The sequence below is a fragment of the Trichomycterus rosablanca genome, chromosome 11 (genome assembly GCF_030014385.1).
Source record: "Trichomycterus rosablanca isolate fTriRos1 chromosome 11, fTriRos1.hap1, whole genome shotgun sequence".
Classification (NCBI taxonomy): Eukaryota; Metazoa; Chordata; class Actinopteri; order Siluriformes; family Trichomycteridae; genus Trichomycterus; species Trichomycterus rosablanca.
In genome coordinates this window covers 24,515,237-24,535,605 of record NC_085998.1, presented here as the reverse complement: position 1 = coordinate 24,535,605, position 20,369 = coordinate 24,515,237, and the positions used below count along the sequence as shown (strand labels likewise).

Genomic DNA, 20,369 nt, shown 5'->3' with positions numbered 1-20,369 from the left:
GGAGATTTATCTTCCAACAAGACAATGAACCAAAACATAAAGCAAAATCTACAATGGAATGGTTCACAAATAAACATATCCAGGTGTTAGAATGGCCAAGTCAAAGTCCAGACCTGAATCCCATCGAGAATCTGTGGAAAGAGCTGAAAACTGCTATTCACAAACGCTCTCCATCCAACCTCACTGAGCTCGAGCTGTTTTGCAAGGAAGAATGGGCAAAAATTTCTGTCTCTCGATGTGCAAAACTGATAGAGACATACCCCAAGCGACTTGCAGCTGTAATCGCAGCAAAAGGTGGCGCTACAAAGTATTAACGCAAGGGGGCCGAATAATATTGCACGCCCCACTTTTCAGTTTTTTATTTCAAAAAAAAGTTTAAAATATCCAATAAATTTCGTTCCACTTCACGATTGTGTCCCACTTGTTGTTGATTCTTCACAAAAAATTACAATTTCATATCGTTATGTTTGAAGCCTGAAATGTGGCAAAAGGTTGAAAAGTTCAAGGGGGCTGAATACTTTTGCAAGGCACTGTAATGGTGACTGATTACTGATCTTTGCTTGCAAGGACAAAGCCTTTGATAGATCCTCCTTTTACAGCCAATCATAAAACCAGTTCACCTGTTCATTGTGGAATGCTTCAAATGGTATAACTTGATTCAGTGTGGGTTTCACTTCTCTGGCGTAATTGATTACGTTTTCACCCTTATTTTTTCAGCTACTAAGGGTTGTATGCATCAAATGTGTTTATATTTACAAAACCACAATCTAACTGGTAAGACAAAACATTTAAACAAGTTAATTCTTTGTACTGTTGTGAGTTAAATACAGGTTTTAAAGAATTGAACAAACCACTGATTATCTTGTATTCATTTTATTTTACAGTATTTTTTTTTTTTTTTGCAGTGTACAAAATGTCAACATCTCCGGTGGTTTGTAATTATTCATAAGTAATGTAAAGAAATGCAAGTAAAATATACACTACTTACAGTACAGTTCATATTTTATTTTGGTTATTGCCATTTTTGCAGATGCTGAAACTCAAAAACTGATACTAGTAGCACTAGATACTAGATCTTGCCGTGCCATAGCCAGAGTTTTTGGTTCCAGAAAAGCGGATCAGTGTTAGGTTATGCCAAGTTCACACTACACGACTTTCTGATTTGTCGGGTCGCTGTACAGTTCACACTACACGACTGAATCTTTTGCACTCGGGAGTCTTTCAGTCGGTGTATATTTCACACTATACGACTGATCGGCGATGGGGGTTTCACACTACACGATCTATCACCAACTGGAATCACAGGCGAGCTTCTCTGGTCTCCCAAACTACGTTTTGTCACGAAAACAAACGCGAGAAGTGATGAGGGGTTTGATACCACGTCCAAAAATGCACGTCAACAAGTAGCGAGCGATCAAAGTGTTTGTGCGCTGATGTGCAGCGTAAAATCAAGGAGGAAAAAATAAATGAATCTGAGTGGATTTGGCAACACGAACAGTATGGATTGTTCTATAGTAAGTTGGAGGTTAATTAATATTTTTGCAATGCAACGTTGGTGTTTTGTAGAGAACGATCAAGTCAGAAATACTGTAAAGCTTGTGTGTGCGCCAGTGTATTCTGATATAAACTATATTATGTCCCTGTCTATATTATGTACCTGTTTACACTACTCTCCTGCATTTCCCCTCACACCATATCTTGCGTTCTCATTGGCTGTTCGACAGAGCACTCATTGCCAGACGTGCAACTCAGATCAGATATCTGACATGCTAGATATCTCAATCCGGTCGCCGAGCGCTCGGCGAGCCGGTCGGATCGAGTTGTTGGATAGTTCACACATAGCGACTGAGTGCCGAGTTTCGATCGCCGAGTGAACGCCGAGTTGCTCCCGAGCCGGCAAATCTAGCGCAGACCAAAATCTGGCCAAAAACCGTGTAGTGTGAACTTGGCATTACTCAATTCTGAGTAGACTGAACTCAGCAGAAGCGCGTTCATGCATGGATGTGAATGAAAGAAAAAGTAGTCCGTCATATTTTACACTAATAGAACTGTTAATTTTAATGTTTGCGTATGCAGATCATGAAAATGTTTTAGATGTAAAAGTAATACAGCAGTGTCCGTAAAAAAGGACGTCGCAAATGGCAAAAAAAATGCTTACAGAGTTAATGCGTGAGTTAAAATTAAATAAAAAAAACTTGTTGGAACATAATTCAACATTTAGCAGAAGGATAGGGCAAAATGTTTAATGTGTCAGTTGTAATATTTGTCTCGATTTTACACGTTTTTTTTCTTTCATTTACTCTATCTGATCTACCATGATAATGTGTGTGACTGTCCTCTAAAAGAATGTGTTGGGCAGTTCCGAATCAGATGAGGGACCATCCACCTCCAAAGCTCAGCTTAGAACACAAAAAGCTATGTTTGATCATAACATGCTATTTTTGTCTCTTTCTTTCAAGTTGTGTGTAAATGATCTATACAAGGTCCATCTCGAGAAACAAATTGCAAAGTGTGATCCTCAGGTGGAGCATATAAAATAGACAAGGCTAGAAGTTCAGTTGCTTAAATTTAAGGTGGGTGTCGGTGCTATGGGTGTATAAATATGAATGTTCTTACTAAAGAATAAGGACAAGAAAATTAACTTGTTGCATTGTTTTATTTTCAGTGATCATGCACAGAGCCTGGCCATTTGGCTTCAATATTTGTAATGTGGGTAACGTCACATAAGACCTTGATGGAAAACAGTAAGTTGCAGAACGTGTATTAAATGTTACACTGTTTTAACATTTGTTCATTTTTTAAGATAATGGTCACAACCTGTACGTGAAGGGATATTCTGTCTGCTGCACATAATCCTTTTCATTTTCTGCTGGTGCTTTAATGGGAATGTGGGTTCCATCCATGGACCTACTAACCCTTGAAATCCTGAAGATGGTGCTGAGCTATTTTTTTATTACTTTCCAGTTTTAATCTTTATTAAAACAGACAAACCTGCAATTCTGTGGCATTCCTCTTTGATGTTTATTACAACCAAACAAGCGTTTCAGTGCTAGGCATACTTTTCAGATGGACCAACATACAGTTGGCTTGCCTCAGCGTCTCCTACATCCATTAAAATGTTTTATTAAGTTTGGGGTTTATTAAACTACAATCAATCAATTTGAACCACAAATTATTTTAGTTTACTCAACTGTGTGTGTTTAAGGTATTCTATATTAATATACAGTGTATCACAAAAGTGAGTACACCCCTCACATTTCTGCAGATATTTAAGTATATCTTTTCATGGGACAACACTGACAAAATGACACTTTGACACAATGAAAAGTAGTCTGTGTGCAGCTTATATAACAGTGTAAATTTATTCTTCCCTCAAAATAACTCAATATACAGCCATTAATGTCTAAACCACCGGCAACAAAAGTGAGTACACCCCTTAGTGAAAGTTCCTGAAGTGTCAATATTTTGTGTGGCCACCATTATTTCCCAGAACTGCCTTAACTCTCCTGGGCATGGAGTTTACCAGAGCTTCACAGGTTGCCACTGGAATGCTTTTCCACTCCTCCATGACGACATCACGGAGCTGGCGGATATTCGAGACTTTGCGCTCCTCCACCTTCCGCTTGAGGATGCCCCAAAGATGTTCTCTTGGGTTTAGGTCTGGAGACATGCTTGGCCAGTCCATCACCTTTACCCTCAGCCTCTTCAATAAAGCAGTGGTCGTCTTAGAGGTGTGTTTGGGGTCATTATCATGCTGGAACACTGCCCTGCGACCGAGTTTCCGGGGGGAAGGGGATCATGCTCTGCTTCAGTATTTCACAGTACATATTGGAGTTCATGTGTCCCTCAATGAAATGTAACTCCCCAACACCTGCTGCACTCATGCAGCCCCAGACCATGGCATTCCCACCACCATGCTTGACTGTAGGCATGACACACTTATCTTTGTACTCCTCACCTGATTGCCGCCACACATGCTTGAGACCATCTGAACCTAACAAATTAATCTTGGTCTCATCAGACCATAGGACATGGTTCCAGTAATCCATGTCCTTTGTTGACATGTCTTCAGCAAACTGTTTGCGGGCTTTCTTGTGTAGAGACTTCAGAAGAGGCTTCCTTCTGGGGTGACAGCCATGCAGACCAATTTGATGTAGTGTGCGGCGTATGGTCTGAGCACTGACAGGCTGACCCCCCACCTTTTCAATCTCTGCAGCAATGCTGACAGCACTCCTGCGCCTATCTTTCAAAGACAGCAGTTGGATGTGACGCTGAGCACGTGCACTCAGCTTCTTTGGACGACCAACGTGAGGTCTGTTCTGAGTGGACCCTGCTCTTTTAAAACGCTGGATGATCTTGGCCACTGTGCTGCAGCTCAGTTTCAGGGTGTTGGCAATCTTCTTGTAGCCTTGGCCATCTTCATGTAGCGCAACAATTCGTCTTTTAAGATCCTCAGAGAGTTCTTTGCCATGAGGTGCCATGTTGGAACTTTCAGTGACCAGTATGAGAGAGTGTGAGAGCTGTACTACTAAATTGAACACACCTGCTCCCTATGCACACCTGAGACCTAGTAACACTAACGAGTCACATGACATTTTGGAGGGAAAATGACAAGCAGTGCTCAATTTGGACATTTAGGGGTGTAGTCTCTTAGGGGTGTACTCACTTTTGTTGCCGGTGGTTTAGACATTAATGGCTGTATATTGAGTTATTTTGAGGGAAGAATAAATTTACACTGTTATATAAGCTGCACACAGACTACTTTTCATTGTGTCAAAGTGTCATTTTGTCAGTGTTGTCCCATGAAAAGATATACTTAAATATCTGCAGAAATGTGAGGGGTGTACTCACTTTTGTGATACACTGTATAACATTCCATCCATAATGTTATAATTAATCTTATAACAAGCCTTTTTTTATTAATATTGTGATTATTGTGATTAATAATGTTGCAACTGCCCCTTGTTGCAACCGTCCCCTCTCTCCCCGAATAGACTGACTGTGATAAAAACGGAAAGGTTCGCGAAGAAATTAATCGGGAAATGACAGGATGTCTAATCTGAGTTTAATAACCCGCTCCCGACTAAGATCTCTTCGAATAATTTGCGCGTCGGTATCCACTGGATCCTCAAGGAAAAAACACGCCAGGTTTGCATGAGAAAAGTGCGAGGAACCCTGGTTTAGGTTTAAGTTAACCTGCCAGCGTGCAGGTTAGCTTCAGAGCATAAACTGCTATAGTAACTGACACAGGCTCTCTTTAATCTCGGTTTCTGGAACGGAAAACCTAGAGTTTTTGTTAATTCTGAGTTAATGTACCCGGTTTAATCACTTAACCCGCTTTCTGGAATACCCCCCTGTACTGGAAAGAGGAGAACACGGATGAGATCTAGGCCATTTTGGTTGTGGTCAATCATGGCACTGAGTTTTCTGGAGGTTGGGCAAGGGGTCCAGCCTAATTTGAAACACTACATTGTATCAAGCATCATGCAGACATGTCGAAATGAGAATAGAAAAGTAGACCATACCATATGTATACCACACTACTAAACTCATATCTGAATGGTGTATACCACTGTACATTTCATTTCATGCTGAAAAGCCATTCACATCATGTTTTTGCAGAACTGCTAGACTATCTCTTGCTGGAGGAAGAAGATGGCTGTTCACCCCAGAGCAGGAAGAGACCATAGTATGCTCAGGCCAAATAATAGCATACGTTTACGAGAACTACCACTGTAAAGAAAAAAAAAAAAGGTAAAAAAAAACTACAACAGCACATTACTGACAATGTCATATACAGCAACATCCACTCAGTGAGTTTCTCTGCATTAATTACATCGAGTACACTGTCAAAACAAGGCACAGGGGAAGGAACACCACACACTGTCCCAGACGACAACAAATAAGAATTCTCGGGTTTTCATTGTAATTATTGTACTTTATGGTGTCAAGTCAAGTCAAGTCAACTTTATTTATATAGCGCTTTTTACAATATACATTGTCTCAAAGCAACTTTACAAAATCCAGGACCAACAGATACAAAAACCCCTGTTGAGCAAGCCGAGGGCGACTGTGGCAAGGAAAAACTCCCTGAAAATTACAGGAAGAAACCTTGAGAGGAACCAGACTCAACAGGGCCCATCCTTCTTGGGTGGTCTGGAGGATACTTTAAATAAATACACGATTTACACAAATCATACAAACACAGAATTGAATGATCTAAAAGTCATACAGTGGTAATAAATAGATAAATAAACAATTAAATAATAATAGAGTTGTTATCCGCTCTAGTCTTCAATAAAGTCTGTAGTGATTTCTTGTCGTTGCAATTACTCCAGACCCGTCACATCTGACAGGAGCAGCATCGTTGTCCCGGCAGTCTCGACTTTAATCCTTAACCTCGGCGGGTAAACAGGTTTCCATCAGAATGCCCTCGGGGTAAAACAACAGAGAATGTAGTTAATAATGTACAATGCTAGTTGACAAACAGTTTTACAGAGAGTTTTAGACTCCGGCAGCCCTAATTATTACAGCATAACTAAAAGGGAGAGCGAGCAGGTAACAAGGTCATGAAGGCTTTCACAGGACATCAGCGCCCACCTCTCCTACCCAAACCAGAGTGATTGGACAAGAGAGGCAGAACGACAGCGACCCAACATCCCTGATCACCACAAGTTTCTATGACCAAGAACCCCCAAGCTCTGCGCCTTTGTCTATACTAATCAAAAGCCTGAGAAAATAAATATGTTTTCAGTTTAGACTTAAACATTGAGACTGTGTCCGAATACCGAACAGAGGCAGGAAGATTATTCCAGAGTTGTGGAGCTTTGTAAGAAAATGCTCTTCCACCAGCTTTGGTCTTTTTAATTTTAGGAACTATAAGTAACCCTGCATCTTGTGAACGAAGTGGACGTGCTGGGTTGTAGTAATTAATAAGCTCACTCAGATACTGTGGAGCCAGACCATGTAGCGCTTTATAGGTTAGTAAAAGTATTTTGTAATCAATGCGAAATTTAACTGGCAGCCAGTGTAGAGATGATAGAACAGGAGTGATATGATCAAATTTTTTAGTTCTAGTTAGCACTCGAGCTGCTGCATTTTGAACTAACTGGAGTTTGTTTAAGGATCTACCAGAGCATCCAGTTAGAAGAGCATTACAATAATCTAACCGAGAAGTTATAAACGCATGGATCAGTTTTTCGGCGTCATTAACAGATAGTATATTTCTTATTTTAGAGATATTACGCAAATGATAGAAAGCAACTCTAGTAATATTATTAATGTGTGTATCAAAGGAGAGATCTGAATCTATTGTGACACCTAAGTTTTTTACATCTGGGCTGGGAGTAACAGAGAACGTGTTTAAGTTTAGCACCAGGTTAGACAACTTGTCTCTTGCAGCTTTAGAGCCAACAAGTAAAACCTCAGTTTTATCTGAATTAAGTAAAAGAAAATTACACGACATCCAGTTTTTTATGTCGTTTACACAATCTTCTATCTTACTGATTGTGTCAGTATCATTTGGTTTGGCTGATATATACAGCTGTGTGTCATCTGCATAGCAGTGAAAGTTTATGCCATGTTTATGAATAATTTCACCTAGTGGAAGCATATAGAGTGTAAATAATAGCGGTCCAAGTACCGACCCCTGTGGAACACCACACTTTACTTTTGTAGTTTCTGAGCATTTATTATTTACATAAACGAATTGAGAGCGGTCAGTCAAATATGATTGAAACCAAGAGAGTGCGAGTCCTTTAACACCTACTGTATTTTCTAGCCTCTCCAGTAAAATGTTATGATCGACCGTATCAAACGCTGCACTAAGATCTAATAGAACAAGAAAAGAGACACATCCATTATCAGAAGACATTAACAACTCGTTAACTACTCTAATTAATGCGGTTTCGGTACTATGGTTGGGTCTAAATCCTGATTGAAATTTTTCATGAATACAATTTTCATTCAAATAAGAACATAGCTGTTTGGAAACGACTTTTTCTAATATCTTTGAGACAAAAGGAAGGTTTGAAATTGGCCTATAATTAGATAAAACATGTGGATCAAGATTAGGTTTTTTAATCAGGGGTTTAATAACAGCACTTTTAAACAATTTAGGTACATACCCAAGGCTAAGGGATGCATTGATTAATGTAAGCAGGGGCTCTACAATAGCTGGGAGTAAATCTTTAAGTAAACGAGTTGGAACAGGATCGAGTATACACGATGATGACTTCGATGATTTAATCAACACAGTTAGTTCATTTTGGGAGATTGGATTAAAGGAATTTAGTTGGATTAACTCGTTACTATTATCACCAATGCTGCTCGGAGTGAGTCCATACTTAACATTGGCAAGTGACACACTCTGACTCTGAAGTCGTATTTTTTCTATCTTGTCATTAAAGAATTTTAAAAAATCATCACTGGTACAGTCGGGCGGTATATTAGATTCAGTTTCATTGACGTTTTTAGTTAATTTGGACACTGTCTCAAAAAGGAATCTAGGATTGTTTTTATTTTTCTCTATTAGGGATGAATAATATAAAGATTTAGCTTTTATAAGTGCATGTTTATACTCAGTTAGAGCATCTTTCCAAGCAATCTTATACACCTCCAGTGTAGTGTGACGCCACTTACGTTCTAATTTCCGTGCTGCTTGTTTAAGTGCGCATGTGTGGTCATTGTACCAAGGAGCAAGTTTTTTCTCCCTAATCAGTTTAGTTTTGAGTGGGGCTACGTTATCTAAGGTTGTGCGCAGTACGGTCTCTAGGTTTTGAGTTGCCTGATCTAGTTCTTTAGGTTCTGATGCTGATATATTTGGTAATTCTGGTAGGCAGTTTATGAACGCTGCTGCAGTTGCAGATGTAATAGTGCATACACTATTGGTGTATATGTACTGAATACAAACAGCATGTAAATTTATGAAAATACATGTACACTTTAGTACTGACATTTTTCAGCAGACTGCTGCACACTAATAACTCAAACACAAGCTAGTAGTGTTTTCCATTTATTACATCACTGTGTAGTTATGTAGCAAAAACTGTTCATTTGATATTTGTGTTTTATTTGAGTTAGGAGGCAAAGAAAACAAAAAATTTGGCAAGAGTTGATTTGTAAGTGTTTGCTTTTTTCCAAAAATGTGAAACACCTTGCATGTTGTGTGTGGTCCTAGCAACTGCAAAAAAAACTGTAAATCCCACCACACGGTCAAGAGTTGCATACATTCTTCACAAACAAGCAGTTCCTGCATCATGCATTAAATAAAAAAAATATTTGTGAGTAGGCCAGCCAAAAAAAGAAGGTTGTGTATAAAATAAAAAATTAAAAATTAAAAAAATTAAAAAAAAAGGTCGACAGTATAAACATTTGTGAACAACATGTCTGCAAATTACAAATTGAAGATTAGCGAAAATAACTTAGACTTTGCTTGCAGAAAAAGTGCTAAAATAAGTTGTGCATTAGGTGAAGCATTTTTTAAACTCAATGTCAGTGCAGGAAAAGTAATAGTAGTCTAACCAAAAGCATAAAACCAACGATGTCCTGTACTCACTGTCCACTGATTAACACACTGTGTTAAGATCCTCAAAACTCTGAAGTGGCAGCAATTACACCTTCAAGTCTCATGTCCAAGATTTTCCCATTCCAAACCCCTGCTCTTTGCTTACTCCAACCAAAGTGAGCCAATCTTGGGCCTATGGGGGTGCAATAAATGGCAGATCACATTTTGCAAGAGCAATGATGATGCACTAATGCATTAACAAGTTTAAAAAGATGTGGATGCAGGTTCAATGTGTTTTTAGGATAGGCCTGTATGGTCAAAAATAAATTGATGAGCAAAAACATTAGGACCACCCCCAAGAATGTGAAGAAAAATGCCTATTTCGTAACAATAGGGCAAAGTTGACTGGTCCAGCATGTTATGTTTTCTCCAAGATCATGTCGAAGGCCAGGCACATGTGCATAATTTACCTGCTGATGCACTGTAGGACAATCCACCTCACAAAGTAGAGAGGTCTTCTGATGTCTTGTGGATTCTATCTCTTGGCAGGTCAAAACTGTTTTAACAGCATATCAAGTGTGTGATCCTAATGTTGTGACTTATCAGTGTGCATATACATGTGTACAGTACAACAACTTTGCTTTGCTGATCTCAGCTTGTTTGGGAGCTGGGGTTAGAGCATATGTTCAGCTATACTATAAGATTAAGGCTCAAAGCCAAATTCAAACCTTTAACCTTCATGTTGAGCCCAAAGCCTTATCCACTGAGCTACAACTGCCCCTGAAAACATGTGCTTCGCTTCATTAATGCAAAAAGACCTCAACTTCTCAACTGCCATTTCTTAATGACATTTTGAACAGTGAAAATTTCAAAGTAAGCACTTTAATATCTTTTAATGTTTCTTCCCTGCTTTTAGGGCATCAATGTTGACAGAAGTTGCAGATAATTTATTCACATTGCCATTAGCTAACTATTTCTAATGACAATTATTGTGCAGAACTGCTTTATTGTAGTGACTGCAATAACATTTGCAGCAGAAAAATATTAAAAATAAAAATTGCTGTGGAGATGTTCTTTCCATTGTTTTATTTTTAAAAATCTATATTAATATATAGTGTCCAAGGTTCTGCATACAACTATACACTGTAAACTCTGCCTTACAATACATTCTTATTGTAAGTACATTATTGGTGTGTAACTCATTAGTATGAGTTGTGGTTATTGAAAACACCATGCAGCATCACTGCAAAAAAATATGGTGACAAGTTACAAGAATAACCAGCTCAATGTAACACTTTGGAAGAAGTGATAATTTCTTGACAAAATCTATGATACTATTTGTGTATTGTTGATCAAGATTATAGCATGACTATCCTAGGAAGAACCCTCTTTCTTAAGACTTACTATTTAAGTCACACATCTTATTAGAGAATGAGACGTTATGAGACGGTAATAAGCATTAAAAATATGACTTATGTAAAGAACAATGCAAAAATGAATGTAATGCAGGTCTATAAAATTAAGAACACTGCAAAAAATTCACTATAACTCTTCATGTAATTCATGAAACTGTCTACCATAGTCTGTTACTTCACTGTTCATAAAAGTGTCCAAGCTGTGCAAAATCTCAGCTTCAGAAAGCTTCTGGTCACCATCCTGATCCATTTCACTAATAAGATGAACAGCCTGTTTAGGAGAGAAGAAAAAACTTATACTTACTGCATGGGAAAAGAAAAAAAATGACTACAATCCAAGTATTATTTTTACTTACTTCTTCACGTGCTGAACCATAGTTGTTTGGGGCAACCCAGCGCAACTGCTCTTCCCGATTCAGCTTGCCATCTTTGTCCTGATCATAAATGTCTTTAAAGCGCACAGTCTCCTCTATCTCCCACTGGGATGGCTTATCTCCTATTTTAGGCAAAACAGAACAACCATGTACAAATTCAATATTTGTTCAATATAACAAATAGAACAATGATCCAGAAGCAGCAGATGCAACAGTGCCATTAGCAGTTTAATTATAAGTTGGTAAACATCATTTGTAATGGTTGCCTTAAGACAAGTAAAGTAAAAGTACTGAAGCACTGACCCAATTTATTAATGCTAAAAAGCATTACTGAATCATTCCAAACTTTACCATTTTTACCAAGATCTCCAATGAATTCACTTAAAGTAATAAATCCATCATTGTCCAAATCGTACTCATTTAACACATCCTCAATAGTAAAATCCTAGGGTAAAAAATAAAAAAACAAGCTTCAGCTGGACAAAGCAATGTCAAATAGATAACCAAGTTTGTTATGAAATTTAAATTGCAGTTGTTAATAACTTACAGCCATGTAATCTACATCAGCTGGATGAGTGAATGCAAGAAATTCTGTCAAGTTCAAGCCAGGGGTGCCATCTACATCTGCACTGTCAAATCGTCTTTTTTCCTTTAAATAAAGCTGCAAAATGAAATGCTTGTTTAAAGTGAATGATTATACACTTTTTAGAATGTAATGTGTTGTGCATTTCTCATTTACAAATCTGAGAGATTCTTCTTCTGGGTCCTCGAAAACACTGATTTCATCCAATTTAATAGTGGGCCCATGTATTTTCAGGTTGTATTCATCCCAAGTAACCAGTCCATCAACATTAGAATCAAATTCAGGGAAGTGTTCTCTTGCATCATCCATTGCATATCTTCTGTACACTTTCTGTATCCATTTTGTTATTTCCTCTGACGGTTAAAAGGAAGCAATAAATAGACTTCAGAGTGCAGTGTCATGTAAGATTACATTACAAATAAGTTGCTCATTTTGTGGCTATGCACCCTCCAATTTAACTGAATTTAATCCTGAACATTTAATCAGATTTCTGCTCACCTGAATTTAGGTATTCATCAGAGTCAGTGTCAATTCTCTTCACGATCTCCCTCATTTTCTTTTTCTGCTCAGATGGGTTAAGTTCTTTTACCTCATCTTTATCCTAGACAATGAAAAATGCAGACAATAATAAGGATGGTGTGTATATAGTCAGCTTTAGAATTATTGACATGTAAAGATAAGTTAGTAAAAAAAAGTTTAATTGTCTAATCTCACACTAAACATGAGCAAAATCTAACCTTTATTGAACCAGGAAATGTCTCAATGTCTTAACTGACTTAACTCTACCAAGACTTTACACCGAAATAAACATCCAAAATCCACACAAAAATGTTATATTATATTTCACTAAGTTACCTATATACACTGTATATATCTGTATGTATGTGTGTGGTATACTTAAATGCACCACCCGGGAATGCAGGTTAAATTATTACTATTGTTACATTTTAAGAAATTACTAGTCACATCAAGTAGATATAAAATACTAATAATTTGCCTTATACAGTGGTGTTAAAAAAAATAGCAGTCCAACACCATTAACCTGATGAATCACTGTTTTTAGTAGAAGTGATATGTCTACATAGCAAATAATTTACTTGAAAGTGTAGTTGAGTAATGAAAACAAAACAAACCCAACAATTAGGACATGCATGCCGCTCATTCTGAGTAATCGAAGCATTGATTGAAAGGGGGTTGTTCAAAATAATAGCAGTGAGGAGTTCAGATGGTGAAGTCATTCATTCTGCAGAAGAACGGGTGTCAATTTTGGCCCTTATTTAAGGTAGGAGGGTGGCAAATGTTGCACAGGTTGGTCATAGCGCATTTCCTTCTGAAATACTGGGTAAAATGGGTTGTTCCAGACATTGTTCTGATGAACAGCATACTTTGATTGAAAAAACATACAGAGAAGTGCAGCAAATTATCGGCTGTTCAGCTAAAATGATCTCAAATGCCTTGAAGTGAAAACCAAAACCTGAAAGACGCGGAAGGAAGCGTGGAACTACTGTTTGAAAGGATTGAATAGCCAAAATGGCAAATACTCAGCCAATGATCACCTCCAGAAAGATCAAGGAACATCTGAAGTTACCAGTGAGTACAGAAGATGATTAAGTGAAGCCAATTTACCAGCTAAAACTCCTTGCAAAGTCCCATTGTTAAGAAAAAGACACGACCTGAATGGGTTCAAATTTGCCAAGGAACACATTGACTGGTCCAGAGAGAAATGGCTCAACTGGTGAAAGCAAAATTTTTCTTTTTGGGTCTAGTGGCCGTAGACAGTATGTCAGACGACCCTCGAGCACTGAATTCAAGCCAAAGTACACTGTGAAGACAGTAAAGCATGGTGGTACAAAATGATGATATGGGGATGTTTTTCATACCATGGTGTTACGCCTATTTATGGCATACGAGGGATCATGGATCAGTTTAAATATATCAGAATACTTGAGGAGATCATGTTGCCCTATGTCGAAGAAGAAATGTCCTTAAAATGGCACACATGACAGTGACCCAAAACATCTTGGTTACAGACAAACAAGATTGAGGTAATTGAGTGGCCAGCCCAATCCCCTGACTTCAGTCCCAGAGAGAACTTGTGGGCTGATATCTGAAATGCGTTCTTTTGAGGCAAAACCCAAAATTGCAGAAGAACTGTGGAATGTAGTCTAATCATCCTGGACTGGAATACCTGTTCAGAGGTGCCAGAAGTTGGTCGACTCCATACAACACAGATCTTGGAAACAATTGTTATGCCACTAAATATTAGTTCAGTAATTTAAAGTGAAGTGAAACCTCAAACATTTTTTTCAGTTTATACATAAATTTTTTGAGTTTTTAAAGAACATTTTTTCTTAACTTTCTGTAAAGGATTAACACAAACTGGCTAAATTTTGTTAATGTTTTGATTTAGAATTGAAAGTGTAGTATTTTCAGTGCATTTGCATTTATGGAAATAAAAGTTATTATAATGACTTTGTGCTTTATTCTCTTTTTTAAAATCACTGCTATTTTTTTGAACACTACTGTATCTGTATATGTTATAAATGCATAAGCCACCATGCCAACACCGAGAAAGGTAGGAAGAGAATCAACATGCAGTTGATCATCTGTGAATTGTGAACTGAAGATGATCTGTGATGTTTTTTTTTAGTTGGTCTGAACTTAATGTTCAGTTCTCGCATCTCTTGGGACTGGTCCTGCCATTATATGAGTCTGCTTGTGGTGATCACACTTGAGTTAACCATCCTGCAATTCTTGCTGACCTGGGAGTCCTATTCTTGTGATAGTGTAAGGTAAAATTTGTAAAAGATCACACCTGAGCTACTGGAGATCCAGGTAGATGGACCTCTAATACCAGCAACAGCAACAGTCTCGCAATTTCTCTTTGGTCTTCTTGTGACACTGATGGTGATTATAAGTAGTCTACTGCAGCATTGGGAGTTCATGGTCACAAAGATTTGTGGTGATCAGGAATATTGATGTTGCCTCTATGATCACTCAGGTTTAATGGTGGGGGAGGTGAATGCTCTTCCTTTTAGTTATGCTAAATGCTTTATAAGTAGGGATACCAGAGTCTAATATTATCCTTTGCACATTTGACATATTATAAAATGATTTTGTCCATATAATACATCTACTGTTGTTTTTTAACATGAAGTGGTTCTAACGTAGACGTTTTTACCCACCTCAGGCTAAAGCTTGTAGGTTTGAAGCTGCCATGAAAAAAGCTGTTCCTGCTGAACACAATGGAAATCAGCACTGACTCACAATGTCCAGAAACTAACTATCACAGGCTGAACTGAGAGAAGATAAACTCTATTTTATTTGTGGTTTACTTGTTATAATTTTCATTATAGTTAGGGGTCCAAACACTAATGTTGTTGGAACCTTATTGTTCCATAATCTAATAAACCCTTAATCTAATTCTAAATCTTTCAGATGTACTCCAGACCGCCCAAGTGGATTGGTTCCTTTTGAGTCTGGTTCCTCTCAAAGTTTTTTCTTAGTAATATTTTGGGAGTTTTCCTTGCCACTGTTGCCCTTTGCTTGGGGGTTTTTAAGTCCTAGAATCATCTACACAGTTGAAGCCCTGTGATGGATTGGGGTCCTGTCCAGAGTATTTCTTATATTATTATTATATTTCTTAAAGTTGTATGAAAAAAAATGGTCCTGCTTTAAAACAACTTACAAAAAACACTATACAAAGAAATCAAATGAAATTGAACAATTATACAAATTACACAATATTATGCATATGGTCTTATGGAGTTGTTAGATCCAAATGAATAAAGGATAATTATGATGTTATTCCCTTTAACAGAGTGTGTGTCTTTTCCACAGAGACTCAGATGCTTAGCTTCTTCTGGAATACTGAGATCTGTATCATGTCTGGCAGGACATGCTTCAGATGAGACGGTTGTAAAACTTATCTTGATCTACCAAGATTAGTAAATCAAATTGTGGGCATAGACATCACCATGACTTGATAAGAACAAAATTAAGATTTTGCTACAATTGTATTGATATTTTGACATCAGAAATGCAGAAATGTTAGTTGTGATAATCAAGTTAATCCAATAAACACAACCCATGCTCTGTACTTAGAAATGTCTTGTTCTTAAGCTTTGCTAAGTTGATCAATTAAATGTATACACTAGGGATGTTAATGACCAACCGGTTAACCAATAACCTACAAAGTCATTGTTTGATTAATGCTGTTGGTTAGGGAGATGATTTAAATGAATTAAACAAAACTTATGGTTGGTCAGAACCAAGAGTGGACCAACAGAAATCTCATCCTCCCTCGCCCTCAGTGCACATGCATCAGTTTCCTGTTTACATATTCAGTTCAGTTTCAGTTCTAATCCAAACAGAAACACTTGTTTTTATACATTTGTATTATTTAAATCATAAACGACAAAACCACAAACAAAATCACAAATTAAAGCTGTTTAACATCAGTATGGAGTCAGACTGCATGTAAACTTGGCATATGAAGATCCCTGTGTAATGTTATTGTTTTACAAACATTTGGACACTTTGCTTATTAACTCTGCTCATCATCTTAAATAATGTTGTCAGTGAAATGTTTTTTAAACTGCACTAGATTAGCATATTTAGTTAACCCTTGTAAAAGTGATTGCTGCTGTCTTTGTGTAAAATATACCGTGGTGATGGCGAGGAGGAACGAGACATTACTGCTCTTTTCAAATTGTGAAAGGCAACACTCTTTATTCAGTAGCTTCTAAGCCAGTTATAGACAGAGCATGAAAAAGAGGCTAGAACAGACCACTAGCACAATATCCAAACATGCACAGAACAGGCCCCCACATCAAACACAAAGCAAAACCTGAAAACAGTAACTTAACTTAAAAATAAACACAATATGGGCTATGCGTCTCTTGTAATGGCGAACCGGCCATTTTTTACTAACTAGTTAAATCACACCGACTGACCTACCTGCCAGGGTTAGCCATACTTTATTCTTACCAGCAAAGAGGGTTTAACAAATGCAATTATCATTAAATAGATTTATATAGATTTTTTTCAAGGTATAAATAAATACAAATAATAACAATAAATCATATACACTTGTGTTTAACACATTACTGACACAAAAACATTAGCTATATTGTTCACTCCTACCTCAGAGTCAAGGAAAGCATTTGCATTGTGCTGATGTGCCATGTGGTCATCTGCTTGCCCCATTTTGTTCGCAGAAACTCCTGATGCGTAGCACAGAGCCAAAAACAGAACTAGAACTTTGGGTTTCATACTTACAACCTGTAAAGCAGACAATTCTTTTCTCATACTAGTGGCCACATGCAACATATAAAGTAAGGTAATGACAAACTAGTAAATAAAAAGCTAAAGAGTGCTTCCCACTACTCTACTTGACTTGGCCCCTGAAGAGTATACTATTACTACTACATAGGTGCACATTTTAATTAAACTTTGATCACGCCTTTGGAGTTATTATTGAAACTGCATTAATGAAAATCTGTTATCTATCATGCTCTCATTTCTCTCACATTTACATTTCTAAACACAGTCCTAATAATTACATTGAAGAAAAGCTGCCACATTTTGTGACAGAGATTTATACCTTTTTAAAATATATGGAGGTAAAAAAGTAGTCAAATCTTTATAGATAGACACTTTTTCACTTTTTTTTTTTTTTTTCAGACCTACAGACAAAAATGTATATAAGACAATCACACAAACGTTTTTAAAACATCCACTTAATTTTTTGAAAGAAAAATTGTTCCGTAACTCCAGCTGGCACTAGGTAAAAAAACGCTGTCCCCTTAGTTATTTAAAGTGAAACAGATTTGTTTGCTGCTAGCCCCGTCAAATCTATACATCACCTAAAGAGAACCTTTTTATGCAAACTAAGCTAGGTTCTCAACAAGCAACACACTATGTTGCAATGAAAAAGCAAAAGGAAGTTATTAAAATATATCAATCTTTAAGAGGGTTGAAAAGCAATTTATAAAGATCTGTGATTCCAGTGACAGTTTGGTCAAAATTCCACCACATCATTGTGCAAAAATGTCCAATCATCTTTAAGACCTTGGTTGCAGTTTACACTCCTAAAGTTGGCACAAGTATTTATTAAATGAGTTTAAGGTGGATGGTTCCTATTTTGCATAGGTGATACATGTGTTGCATAAAAAAAATTTCAGTGAAAGTTATACTTTTAAAATTGTGTTAGTATTCATCTTGTCTTCAACTAAAGTACGAGGGCAGGAAAGCAATGTGTGACAAAAACTGAGCAAATATGGGGTCTAATACTTTTTAACAGCACTGTACATGATAGCAGGAGCAAACTTTTGTTTACATTGTGAACAATAAACAAAAAAGCATAAAACATACAAGAGGAATGTCTCAGAAATCTGTTTTTTCATACTGCCAGGCAGATTAGCATTAGAGACACAATGTGTTTCCAACGTCAAAGTTCTTTGGGCCAAAACAAACCACAAAACGGCTACAAGTTTGTGATTAACTACATAACATTTTAAACTATATGCTCTTATCTGTGTTCTGTAAAACGGAGAAGACAGGTAACCTCTTGTTAATAATAAAATGTAATAAACTTAATAAAGCCAGCCTTATGAAGTAAAATGACGATAAAGTAGCAGACACAGCATAGTCGTTCGTACTTTAGTCAATCAGAGCCTTTAACAAGCTCACAACAAAACAACAGTTCTGCATTCCAGTTTAAGATAACTAAAGGTAGAGTGGCAACTATGACTGGGATAATGATTTGACTTACCTTAAAACGAGTTTCAATTTACATTAACTTGGCAACGTTGCCATGGAGCTGTATCGTATTTTCTTCTTTCCCAACCAAAATACTTCAACCAATGAAAATAAAATCATTTTCCTCGCTGTTTTCTGGCGGTCGGCAGACCAGAATGTAACGCATTACTGCCACCGACTCGGCTGGAGTGTGGTGGCAGCAAGTAACCAGAGGTGGAAAGAGTACTAAAATATTGTACTCAAGTAAAAGTACTATTACTTTGATGATTTTTTTTACTTACGTACAAGTAAAATTACGAGTCTAAAAATCTACTCAAGTAAAAAGTAACTCATTTAAAATGTACTCAGAGTAAACGTTACTTAGTTACTTTTTTAACAGAAGGTTAGGGTTGCACTTATAAAAAATATAACGGGTCATAGGAACATGATCAAAATCAAAAACAAACCAGCAGAATCTCACAATCACATTTATGCTGTCCGTTTTACTTCAAATAAATGAACATTAAAAAAATCACAATATTTCATAATGCTTTGCTATCATTGCAAAATGAAAGCGTACCGTAAACAGCAGTACCGCACCCAGATCAATCACACAGCAGCAGCAGAAAATCATAACCACTTATCTGCTTACCTGATCTATATCCGTGTGTTGTCCCATTAGGTATATAATCCACTTTATATAAGACCATCTTGTATGTTTCCAGAATATATAAATCCATACCCAACTGTTTTATCCACCTAACTAATGAAAACCATTGTAGATCATTTATTCTCTCGGCTTTCCCGGTAAAAAGCTTAAATTGGTGATTCGTTCACTAAACTGTCATTTATACAACAACCAATGAAATTCCACCCAGAATCTGAATTCTGAAGCTCTGATTGGTTTATACATCTGAATCTCTTCACCAAATGAACCGATTCATAGAGTTGTTTATGCCGGATCAAACAGCTTAACAGTTTAGCCACCACTGCTCTACATGTTTGCGCAGGTTTGATGTCGAGTTTTTTATTGTTTCTTTTTTGTTTTACTCAGTAACGGATGTTATTTAAAATGTAGCGAATTACAATTCTTAATACAAAATATACTTAAGTAAAAGTAAAATTACAGGTTGTAAAATCTACTTTAAAAAGTACAAGTACACAAAAAAAAAAACTACTCAATTACAGTAACTCGAGTAAATGTAATTAGTTACTTTCCACCTCTGCAAATAACCCTGTTGGACATTAACCCTGTGTGTCCAATAACCCTGCTGCTAAATGTTTCATATCTAAATTAAATGTTAGATACGGTGATTTAATAAAAGTAAACAGACCCGTGTTCTGACCTACATCCAAACAGTCCTAACAGATTAAAGCACGTACCTTTTCGTGCACTCATAATTAAGCTCTAATCTTTTTTTCCTGTCATACATAACATTAAAAGACTACATGCTCTACAGCTTCCTGTGTTTGGAACTGACTATCAGGCTTGTTATTTTAATATGTAAATTACTCGAGTACTGTACTATAAAGTAAGACCATAAGGGCTTTACAGTGGGGGGGGGGTCATTTAATTTAGGGACTGTCGTAAAACTAACGACATAAACGTCAGTGTATTTATAACGTTTAAAGTTTATTTCCAGCTTTGGCAAACTCCCCAGCTAACCGCACAATCTGGTAGGTTTTATCGCTCTTATACTGCCATTGGTGGCATGTACCGCCTAAAACATCTTGCTGAGGAGAACTTTGTC

The 20,369-nt window shown here is 37.1% G+C and overlaps 1 protein-coding gene across 2 annotated transcripts; it reads right to left on the bottom strand.

Annotated features, from left to right (window-relative positions):
* Positions 1 to 5,917: 5,917 nt before the first annotated feature.
* On the bottom strand, positions 5,918 to 18,722 carry rcn2 (reticulocalbin 2). Of its 2 annotated transcripts, XM_063005319.1 has the most exons (10): positions 18,653 to 18,722; positions 17,023 to 17,160; positions 12,376 to 12,478; positions 12,034 to 12,230; positions 11,842 to 11,955; positions 11,646 to 11,739; positions 11,277 to 11,416; positions 11,101 to 11,191; positions 9,557 to 9,698; positions 5,918 to 6,432 (listed from the first exon to the last, which is right to left on the bottom strand). In XM_063005319.1, the coding sequence occupies exons 2-9, from the start codon at positions 17,149 to 17,151 to the stop codon at positions 9,589 to 9,591; spliced, it is 978 nt and encodes a 325-aa protein (XP_062861389.1). In that variant the 5' UTR covers positions 17,152 to 17,160; positions 18,653 to 18,722; the 3' UTR covers positions 5,918 to 6,432; positions 9,557 to 9,588. The 2 variants fall into 2 exon arrangements, with proteins under 2 accessions (XP_062861389.1, XP_062861390.1); XM_063005320.1 differs by lacking the exons at positions 5,918 to 6,432; positions 9,557 to 9,698 and having other exon boundaries at positions 10,573 to 11,191.
* Positions 18,723 to 20,369: the final 1,647 nt, after the last annotated feature.

Bases quoted from the DNA above. Each gene is read 5' to 3' on its own strand.
- rcn2 (XM_063005319.1), bottom strand. From the start codon at position 17,151: ATGAAACCCAAAGTTCTAGTTCTGTTTTTGGCTCTGTGCTACGCATCA. The intron at 11,740-11,841 runs GTAAGTTATTAA...TTTTTACCCTAG, and splicing joins CTGATGTAGATTACATGGCT to GATTTTACTATTGAGGATGT. The intron at 11,417-11,645 runs GTAAAGTTTGGA...TGCCTAAAATAG, and splicing joins TGGAGATCTTGGTAAAAATG to GAGATAAGCCATCCCAGTGG.